At 40.7% G+C, this 11597-nt stretch overlaps 1 protein-coding gene across 1 annotated transcript in view; it reads left to right on the forward strand.

Moving 5' to 3' along the window:
* The window catches only part of LOC129675891 (putative zinc finger protein 56), an 11210-nt gene extending 3774 nt beyond the window's left edge, over window positions 1-7436 (forward strand). Inside the window, exon 4 of the mRNA XM_055606027.1 lies at window positions 7093-7436. Within this exon, the coding sequence (XP_055462002.1) occupies window positions 7093-7436 (344 nt within the window). The remainder of the gene's footprint in view (window positions 1-7092) is intronic.
* Window positions 7437-11597: the final 4161 nt, after the last annotated feature.

Here is an 11597-nt window from a genome sequence, read left to right on the forward strand (position 1 = left end):
TCCTCCTCCTCCTCCTCTTCCTCCTCCTCTTCCTCCTCCTCCTCCTCTTCCTCCTGCCGGCAGACCGGCCTCTGGAAGTCAAAACACTCCCATGCAGGTTTGTCCTCTGTGCCCAGCCATGGAAGCTCAACCAGCACAAGAGCCACTAGACACTTCCAGCCTTCCAGCTCCTTGGCCTAGCGGAGGACAAATGGCTCCTTGATTCATCGACCTCCACCACCCTCACCCAGCCAGGGTAACATTGCAGGTCTGTTTTTTCCTCATAGTGGGATCCCACAGACTTGTTGCCAACTTCTGTCTTGGGAGACTTCAGATGCCTTCTCAGTTCTCTTCATATGCAGGAGACCAGGCCTTAAGACTGAGTCCTAGAGTTGCTATTGTAAGATCTAGATACAATATGCCTTGTTGCCAGACTCAAGAAACAGGCCTGAATGAAACCTTTTACCATCCCTGTATTTAGCTTAAGGACAATAAATGTTCATAGCAGTCTCACCTATGTCTCATGGTAAATGACTAGATACAAAGGCAAAAAAAAATGTTGTTTGAGGGTCTTAAAAATGTCTTAAGATTGTTAACACAAGATATAAATGTTTGAGGGTCTAAGAAAATGTTTTAAGGTTGGTAAATGCAAGTTATAAAGGTTGCAAGGGCTAAGGTGATTTAAGGTATCCTAAATAGGTAAAAAGGCTTAATAGTTCCTCCTGTTGCTCTGCTGCTGTTATATTAACTATCCAGAGCTTTGACCTTTATCAACAGAGCTCTGATTTATTAATCCAACTCTAATACAAAAACATTCCGCTATACTACCCACTATCATGGTTCCAAGCTCAAGATTGTAAATCTCCTTAACGTGTGCTTATACTAAAGGTTAAAATCAAGTGGGCTTTTGTCCCTTGTACTTCAGGAAAGGCTTCTGCCTTTTCAGAGATCACCTTAAAGAATGCTTATGCTGTTAACATAAATGTGTATGTCCACTGCCTTTTCTACAATGTATATTTCAATGCAGATTATAATTGTGACGCTAACAGGTCTAAAGTTTTACCTCCTTCGTAAAACTTAAAAGTAATTCTTGTAAGCTTCGGGAAATCCACCTCTCAGGTCAATTGGGCTCCAGATAAGTATGTACTTATTGCCTATCTCAGAAGGTGGGAGTCCTCCACTTTCCCTGGTTTGGGGACTTCCCTTTCCTGGTTACTTGATTGCTGCCTTCTACAGGCAACACTGGCTGGATTGGTGAGTTCTCCTCATTGGCCAGCCACTGGATTGGTGAGTTCACCTCAGTGATCAGTATAAATGCCACTCTTGGTAGGGGAAGCTTAGCCATTCAGCATCTGCAACTTCCTACTATCTTTTGAGATGGAGGGACACCACCCCACCCCCCAGCCAGGCTTCATTGGCTACAATTGACCCTTTTTGCTCCATTTAGGACTTCCTCTTTCCCCTAGAGATTTTTTTCCCTCTACACCCACAGTTTCTCCCCCTCACACTTGCCTACAAAACTCCTAGCACTAGATAAACTGTGCCTCCTACGGCCAGCTGTGCCCTTAGTCTCTAGCCAAAGCTGAGGAGCTGCTGGATCAGGTAGGACCATTTCTGAGTTAAACCTTGATCTTGGACGCCATGACAGGTCACTGGCTCCTACCTCCCAATGGGAATAGTGCATTTGTCCGTTCCTCCAGATTCTCCTCTGGGGTGTCTTCTGGAGAATTTCAGGTTTCTACACCTAGTGCCCGCTTTAAGGGCCTCTAAGTTTACACACAGAAGTGTGTAAACTCTCTACTTGGTCAAACTTGGCCTCAATTTCCTTAGATGACAGATCCAAAGCAAAGCCTTTTTAATTACGCCAGTGACTGGGTAAATGCAGGTTCCCTCAGGTAAATGGAGGTTCCCATGTTCAAGTCTCTTTGATCCAAACCTTCCACCTCTGTTGGCTCTCGCAAAAGTTTTAAATATACACCGAAAGAATTTTCTCCATAATCTCCTTAACTTTATCTTCTGCCTATATATATGTTCCAGTATCCTGTCAGACCCAGGTGCTCCCTACATCCACAACAGTGGCAAAGCAGCTACCACAAGTATTCACAGACTTCCATCAGGCTGGACCTGCACCTTCCCTCCCAGCCATGGATGGTCTTACAGACCCTGGACAGCATCAAAGCAGCCTGTTCTTCCTGGACTTGGCCAGCATTTCAGCCTTTTGACCTCCCTACAGCGCCTGCAGTGTCAGCAGGAAGTAGCCAGAAGAGAATCTATACCCATTATTCACTTATTATTAACAAAAGGCTGGAATGGTGTGCTTCAGGCCCAGGACAAGCAGCTCCAGGTTCTCCCAGCATTCCCCAGTCCCTACCTGCTACCTTTCGTGGCTGGCAACTCTCTGCTGAAAACCCTCTACCCTAAACTTTTCAGGGCAGAGGCTTTCCCTCCTCCTCCTCTTGACCATATAATCTGGACATTTTGTTGCTATTATTTTCCTTTCTTTCTTACCCTTTACATAGCAACCAAGAGCTGCTTCCTTCTAATGAACCTAAATTATATACTTTAACTTACCTTATATGAGAAACAGCCCAGGTTCCTCATTTTTTAATTATAGAAAAAGAGAAGAATGTAAGTATTTAGGCACCTGCTTCTGGGTTGCCAGCAACCTATGGTGTCATCATGTGTCACAGGCCAGGTAGCCACACCTGGCAGACGTGGTTAGGTTGCTCCTTAAAAGGATCAACCCACTACTTTGTCTCTCTTGGCCTCTCTTGCCTCTTGCCTTCTTACCCTTTCTTTGTTGGGGCACTCCCTCTCTTCCCCTATCATGTCTCCCTCTCTCCTTCTCTGTCTCTTCATCTTCATCTAATAAACCTCTTTCATATAAGATCTGCTGTGCGCCTCATCATTCATTAATTGTTTCCAACAATTAATAATAGCTAAAATTCAAAGCTCTCTGGCTGCAAGATACTTGTCAGCTCTTTCTGGTATGGGTCTGCCAATTCACTGAAACATCAACTAAATTCCAAAAAATAACCAACTGGGCTTTGCTTGTTAGAGCCTAAATTGGCACAACTGACCCAAAACTTAAAATTTTCTTGTCTTTTTGCTTGATTTTCATTTAAAAGCTTTGAGTTACAATGATATTGATTTGAGAAAAAATATTTGAACAAGCTGGTGAAGGCACATGCCTTTAATCCCAACACAAAGTAAAAAACAAAAAACAAAACAACAACAACAAAAAGTCAAATCTCTGAGTTCCGGATCAGCCTAATTTACAAAATAAAAGCCAGGTGGCAACTCCTGCTGTTTAGCCACTTGCAGAGATTGTCTAAGATTCAAAGTGACAAAATTTTCCTTAAGATTACCATGTAAATTCTTTTTTTCTTAATTATAAATGTTATGTTCTTATTGTTCTAAAGATTAGATTTACATCAATTTTTGGTTTATGTAAAAAGAGATTATTTCATACTGCTCTAGAAAGGCCAGCCAATCTCAGAAAGTGGGACTTCCACAGGAGAACTGGTGCCAAAGGGTATTTTGGCTTAAGAAATATGTTCTGTTGGTCAATGTAAGGTCTTAGGCTGCGAGACAAATATACAAACTGCATGCCTAAAATCTTTTGAATACTGACTAAATTAAGATGTCACACTGCTCTGGAAGCTGGCTTATCCTTTCAAACGTAAGACATTTTCACAGGGGACAAATGTTGGTCACACCTGATACAAAAAAAAACACAGGAGGCTTACAGGTAGCAAAGTACACGCCAGCCTAGTTAAGTCCTAAAAACTCAAAAATTATAATTCATATGTTTAAAAGGCAAAACCATCCATCCCATATAAAAAAGGGTGCAAGCCAGAGATAGCCAAAACAAATGTAAAAACCCAGGTACAAGATGCGTAGGATATGCTTAAATGCTAAAAGTAAAAGAGAGTTTATATAAAGTTTGGCTATAAAAGCAAAACTGTTCATTCTGTATAAAAAACGGGATAGGACAAAAATAGTAACAGCACATATAAAAACCTAGGCCTAAACCTCTAAACAGGTACAAGATGCCTAGGGTATGCTTAAACTCTAAATTAAAAAGGAGTTTATATAAAGTTTACTTAAAACATGCCTTTTCTATTGCGCAAGGCAACCAGCTTGTCTCACTAATGGAAGGCCTTTTCCCAGGAGATAGATACAGCTTGGCCTAATACAACAGGAGCCCAAGAGCCCAAAAAGATATTTTGATCTATACAACCTTGTTTTTATTTCAACATGATAATGATTGTGTGTTCGATAATAATGGTAACTTATATTGCTAATCCGTTTACATGGGAACAACTCTGAAACTGACTGAGACATAAAATGTCTCCAGCCAGAACTTCAACAATACATGGCCAATAAATCCTTGGCTACAATATCCTCAAATTTTATTATACCATTCTTTTAATTGACATAGATAAAATTGGTTTACAGTTTAGTTTCATTCTGAACATCTCATACATTTATAATTTCAGAACTGTATAATGCTTGTGATAAATTATATATTTGCAGAACAAAAGGACCAGACACTGGAGACACTGGATCAAACCTCACAGAATCCTCCTTCCAGCATGCTGAGACATTGACACATCTGTTCCAGCATCTTACATGTTCCAGCATTCTGCTTGTTCCTGCCTCATCTGCTTCAATTACTGTTTCCCATCAAAGCCTGTTCCCAAGAGAGCTTTGAAGAAAGCTACTAATCTCAATTGGTCCAGCATTTTAGACTGTTCCAAACAGGACTTCTATTAAGCCTGAAATTTCTCAGCATTCAAAGACTGGACCACAAATGTTATTGCTTGCTTAATTAACCATTTTTCCCTAATTTTCTTTGGGCCCCTTAACAGGATTTCTATGTGTCCAAAATGTCACCTAGAAGAAATCCAGGATAATGACTTCCAATTTTCCCTAAGGGGGGTTGTGTAGGTTTTTGGTTGTTTTCTATGGCTATGAATGTTTAATGTCATTGGGAGATGGTTATAATTATTAATAGCCTTATTAAGAGAGAAAACAAGGTTAAACTCAAGGATTCCTCTCTTTTCCTTTTTATTTCTCTTTTTCTTAAATAAGGAGAAAAGAGGTTAAAAAGAAAGAAAGGGGGAATACACGGATACCTTATAGAAATAATAAGACAAAAGGTAGATTATTGAATCTACTCAACTTAAGGTTTTATTTGTTATTCTCAAATAAGGTTATTTTTAACTCATTGGTAGAGGATTTTGTATATTGATGAAAAAATAAGTCTATTTTTGATACTTTGGTATAAGCTTTAGAATATTGATACAAATCCAAGGTTATTTCCCATACTTTTAAACTGCTATTAAAAACTATTTAGGGTATTAATTAATAGTTAATTGCTAGTTAATAAACTCATAGTCATGTCAGACAGTAGTCTAATTTATCACAGGCGTATACATCCTAAGTTTAACAGATAGATATGATTTTGTAGACAGATCGATTACATAAAGATAGGAAGTCTTCAAAAACTTCAGAGACCTACAGAATATGGCATTTTAAAATGTCTTTATTGTTTTGGAAGTTCTCTGACAATGAGACAGGTCATCTCCTAGCAGCACCCCGCCTACCTCAAAGATGATCATGAGCATTGAAGAACCTCCATATGAAGATAGCTTCAAATATGGCTAACGAGCCACTCGGGTAAAGAAAATACCCTCCCTTCACTACAGACAAATTCTGCCAAAAATGGGCAAGCTTAAATGCAGGACAAGTCGACTGCCAAACTCTGCCAAGACAGGTAAGCAAGTCCTGAATAGTTCCTGCTTCATATATATGTCTGTCAAATATTCTGAGCCAGAGGTTTGAAGATGATGTTCCAACATTATAGCGAGTTTTGGGTGACTGTTCAGGCAGCAAACTGTCTCTGTCAATTTTTTATTTTTTTAAAAGCTGCTAACATGCACTTCCTGTTTACTCCAGTAACTAATTTTATTCCTTCTCAAGTCTCTGGTGGGGTTGAAGACCAATAGTTATAGTTCCACAATTAAGCTTAAGTTTTTTAGAATTTAAGAAAATGTTTTCATATAAGTAATGCCAGTAAGAATAAAAGTTAATGTAGGTATAGAATTCTAAACTTGTTGAGATAGAATAGATAATCAAATACATTCTCCTAAGTTGCCAAATGCATGTAAAGTGGACATTGCACATGTAAATCTTACCTAATAGTTTTCATAACTTTTATAATTATTATTGTATTGAAAAAAGAAGGAGCCTTTTATTGGGCTTAAAGGAGGAAATGTTGGTATAATGTTTTTGTGGAATGTATACAATTTACCCTTGTTTATTTAAATGCTGATTTCTCTACCCCACAATCTGGTTTCATTCCAGACATTGCATTGTGATACTTATTCTGAGCATCACCCATTTCAAGTTTCTGTAAACATGCCACCATTTGTTCTCTATATTGTAATTAAACAACCAGCTCCAATGCTGAGCAATGGAGAGGATAGGGTGGGAATCCTGGTCTGGAGTGGGGGAGAAGGAAGCAAATGGGGAGAGAGGAGGAGAATCCACAGGAGAGGTCTCGGAACCACGTGGAGAGACAGAACGGACCTAGGTTATGATGAAAAGCAAGTATAGTGGGTGAAATCTGAATGGTAGGAAACTATGTGGGCTTGGAGGTTTAAGATGGAATATCCATTGCCCAGCATTGTGCTCTAGGTTAATTAAATAAATCCCAGTCTCTGTGTGGTGATTTGGGTATACAGCTGATTTAGCTTGCTTAACTACAAGATAATTCAATAGTAAATATTAATATACCACAACAGACATAGCATCAGACAGCATTCAGATTTGAATTATTATCACAGAATCAATGTAAGAGAGAAACTTTATGACTATATGGAGTATAGGAAAATCTTCATCAGAATGCTGTTCTTACTAATTGTATTCTTGGTAAAAAAAAAAAAAAAAAAAAAAACAGTCAATGTGGAGAGACGTTCAACCAACATTCAACTCCTAACCAACCTCAGGTAGTCCTCACAGGAGAAAACCCCTAGGTGTGTGATAAGTGTGGGAGAAGATTCTGCCACAGAATGCACCTCATTGAACATTAGAGAATCCATACAGGGGAAAAGCCTTTCATGTGTAAGGAATGTGGGAAAGCCTTCAGGCAGCCTTCATCCTTTAAGCTGCACCTGAGAAGCCACACAGGAGAGAAGCCCTACAAGTGTAATGAGTGTGGTAAAGCTTTTAGTCAAAGCTCAACCCTCACTGAGCATCACAGACTTCACACTGGGGAGAGACCCTATCAGTGTAGTTTTTGTGGGAAAGCCTTCAGCCGAAGATCACATCTTAACCAAAATGAGAGGACACATACAGGAGAGAAGCCCTATGAGCGTAATGACTGTGGAAAAGCCTTCAGCTTGAATGCATACCTTAACCATCATAGGAAAATCCACAGCTGTGAGTAATTGTGTGAGTATAAATGTGAGAGAACCTCAGACTGAAAACCTTCCTTTAATGGCACAAAACTCAGGGGGAAACATGAACATAAAGAGATGGGAAGTTGTTAAAATCATCCTTTTCATTCACCATCAAATGATTCATGGTGCAAAGAAAGCTTACCTACCAGTAAGTTCTTACTGCTTAGAAACCAAATTTATAACTGAATTTAGTAGTTTATAACATCTCCAGGAGGTCTTATAAATAGTGAACATTACTTTTACAAACACTGGGTCCTGTTCAGATTCCAGTGTAAAGCCTAAAAAAAGGATGGGGAGGATGACATGCCTGTAATTCTAGCACTCCGGGTTTGCTGATCGTCTTTTCCTTGTGATCCTAGCAGTTGGCAGTGGGGAGGATTACGAATATTTTTAAATTACAGCAGTGTTGATAACAGTGCAAATGAGGAGGGTTGGGGATTTAAGGCTACCCTCCACTATAGATGTAGTTCAAGGCATATATGGGCTAGTTGAGTCCCTGTTTTTTTTTGTTTTGTTTTGTTTTGTTTTGTTTTGTTTTGTTTTAAGGAAAAAAAACATGAAAATCTAAAAGGGAATAACCTATAATTACTAAACTGTAAATTTATTCTATAATACTTTTTAGTTATATTAATATTGATTAAACAAGGCAACATTGCAATATAGCCAGTTATATAAAACAGAATAAAGAGAAAAAAGCAATATTGTTCGAAGGTTTTTCATTTTGTTCTTTATTTACAGGTTTTTTTTATACTTATAAAAAAATCTTTTCCAAAAGATAATAGGATTTTTTAGCCTGTCTTAATATTATCTATGGAACTTAATAGTTTGCTATACTAACTAAAATTTGCTCTCTTTCTAGCAGAATAAAAATACATTTTAAATTGTAAAGTATTCAACTAGGCATGGTGACTCAAGCTTGTAAACCAGCCACTCAGGAGGTGGAGATGGTGAGATTGCTATGAGTTTGAGGGCAGCTTAGGATACATAGGTAAGCCTTGTCTCAAACACACACACCCTGCAAAACCTCACATGTTCAAAGGTCCCCATCTAGTGGAAGACAGTGTCAGGTCCTTAACAAGAAATGCCATCTGAGGAGAGGCCCAGCATACACAGCTTTGGTTCTGGCCAAGTGTCAGGTTCTTGTTCGCCATTTTACATTCTCTCACACTCCCTTGGCCCTCCACATGATTGCCTTTCTGCTTCAGATGTCCTCCCCATGCCCCATGTCTCTGTAGGATCCTCCAGGTCCTCCTACTTTCTTCTGTGTGCTGACACAAAGAGGAATAATGGTGTGCCCTGACCACTAACTGAGCTAGCACTGATGTTTTCCTAGTAACCTTGAATCTAAGCCATGAACTTGAAAATACAAACCATGGCACCAATAAAGGTATTAGATTATTGCCCAAAACCGAAAGAAACTGGCTCCCAATCTGAGCCCAAATTCTTTTTGGGAGCTACACACACACACACACACACACACACACACACACACATACACACACACACACACCCTTACTTGGACAATACTAAATAGAACATCTCCGTCTTCTAATTTTTGCAGTGATGAAGTGGGGTTCTCTTAAGCCCTTTGTACTAACTGCCCTGGAGTTTAATGTCTCTTTTTTTGGAGTCCCGGCCAGAGCTATTTCAGGTCAGTTTGGAACACCTCTAGTGGGAATGTCCTTGCACAACACTTTTGAGGGCAATTCCAGTTCATGCCTGAGGTAATAGAAGTTTTGGTTTCTTTGTAAACTCAGTTATGTTATGAAAATGTGGATTTTAGTTGGGCTTTAGTGTGTCCACAGCTCTTAATTGTCTCCTGTGGGGTGTGTGGGACGTGGTTTTTGCTGGCTGGTAATGGCCTTCCTCCTCCATCATGGAGAGTGGCTTGGTCTAGGGCTCTGAAGATAGGAGAGTGTGGCTTGCCATGGCATGGAATGCAGTGTTGGTGTGTGGCAAGTGGCAGTTTTGAGAGACCAGAGGCGAACAGTGTGGCAGTTTGGAGCAGATAGAAGCTCACAGGGCGCAAGGTCTTTGAGATGACTACGTTTGCTGTTCATGGAGAGTGGTGTAGCCCCCAATGACCCACTGATCCTAAACAGTCAGGAAAAGTAAAGAGGTCTGCGCCCCTCTCCTCACTCATCTGCTGTCTTCTCCTTAGGGTTAGGGGTTTGGGGGAAGAGAGGTAGAGGCCTAAATACCCCAAATAGAGTGCTACAGTCTGACCAGAACAAAACAATAACCCCCAGGTGGTGGTGAAGAGTGGGTGTGGGTGTTGGTTCACGTGTGTGTGTGTGTGTGTGTGTGTGAAGGAATGTTCTCTGTATTTATACTCTCCTACTACCTAGTTTATATTTGTTTCTTTTTCCTTTGCCTCTATTAGACTGTGGGCCTTTTGTGGGTAAGGCTCCCCTTTTATTCATCTCTTCCTTACAATGACTAGCACAGAATCTGAGAAAATGCATTCCTTAAATGTTTGCTGAAAAAAAAAAAGAGCTGTTTTTTTTACTTCTTTTACTTCTTTTACAGCTTCTTTTACTGTTATTATTGTAGTACTGGGGATTGTTTTGTGGAAACAGTGCATGGAACAAGCCCTTGGTCATTTAGCCACATTTCTAACTTTATGTTTTGGATGAATTTTTATTTTTCAAATCTTCCAACAGTTGCTAAGATAGCTCAGTGGTCAAGATTATCTGTATATCAAAATACTCTCTTCCAACAGGCTGTTCCTCTTCACAGTATGACTAATATATTCCCAGACTTCCCTCTCAGGCAACTTTATCAGGAAACCTGCAACAACTCACCCAAATCCTTTAGGACTCCCACAGAACGCATATTCTCACAGCAGACTCCCTTTTATTGTCCAGATTTTTTTAGGGGAGGGGGGAGGGCAACAGGTCCTGGTAGCCGGGGTTGGTCTCAAACTCACCATGTAGCCAAGGATGATCTTGAACTCTTGATCCTCCTGTCTTCACTTCCAGAGTGCTGAGATTATAATGAAAGACCACTCTAAATTTATGCAGTTTTGGAATCTAAGGCAGGGCCTTGAGCAAGTAGATGAATACCAACTGAACTACATCCTTAGCTCTTCGGATGTATGCATGAATATATGTTTGCGTTTATTTGAGGCAAACTGTCACTCTGTAGCCCAGACTGGCCTCTAACTCACTGCAATCTTTACTGGTCTTTGAATGCTGGGATTACAGCCACGTGCCATATGCCCGCCTTTTAATATTAGCTTGAAATTTGTGGCATGCATATTATAGATATTTATGAGCTACAGTGCGAGATTGCAGTGCGCCCATACGGTCATATCTGCGTAATTGGCATATTCGTCCACTTCACCTTTGCATTAAAATGCTCAAAATCCTCTGAATCAGCTACTTACACAAATCTTACACTATGCAACAGGACATTATCGTCGATCATGCCTGTAATTCCAACAATGGAAAGGCAGAGGCTAGCCAGGTGTACAGTGTGAGACTGTTAAGTATATATATATATATATATTGTCTGACGAATGAAAACTCCTTTGATTTGAGGGCACATTCCCATCCATTTCTAGGCCACCAAAAGAGCAGGAAACAAAAGGGAATAGGAAAAGGCAGGAACCTCCTGCTCAACAGTTGCAGTGCCCGTAAGGAAACTATGAAGGGCACACTCTTAACTCGGAAGACTTCCGCCCGAGATGCCTGGCTTCAAATAGAATGGGCAGGATCTTCACTTTAGCTCCGCCCAATGCTGAAAGGACTGATGCCTTGTGAAAGGGGAGGGGCGGGGCTCGTGCCCTTGATGCCGTCAACTGGACCCAAGCTTAGCCAGCCTTGGTTCAAGTTGTAAAATCCCGAGGTGAGCGAGGGCTGCAGGTCTGGGTATTGGGGGTCAGTAGGGCTGCGTCTCCTGTCAATCTCCCTGAGGCGCGGTGCTTTCGGCAGCAACTATTCCCATCATGTGTCCGAGTCAAAGTCTCCTCGCTCCTGTTCTGAGTAGCTGCCCGGCCGAGGTCTTGCAGTGCTACCAGAGCTGTGAGCCCTTGCGTGTGTGGTAGCCGGCTGTAATGGTGTAATCAAGGCAGGCAGCGAGCTGCAGCGAATGCTGTGACCCCGTGGACGACAAGGAATAAACCCGGCAGACTCGGGATTGGAGCGC

The sequence above is a fragment of the Psammomys obesus genome, unplaced genomic scaffold, assembly GCF_907164565.1.
Source record: "Psammomys obesus unplaced genomic scaffold, mPsaObe1.curated_primary_1811, whole genome shotgun sequence".
Classification (NCBI taxonomy): Eukaryota; Metazoa; Chordata; class Mammalia; order Rodentia; family Muridae; genus Psammomys; species Psammomys obesus.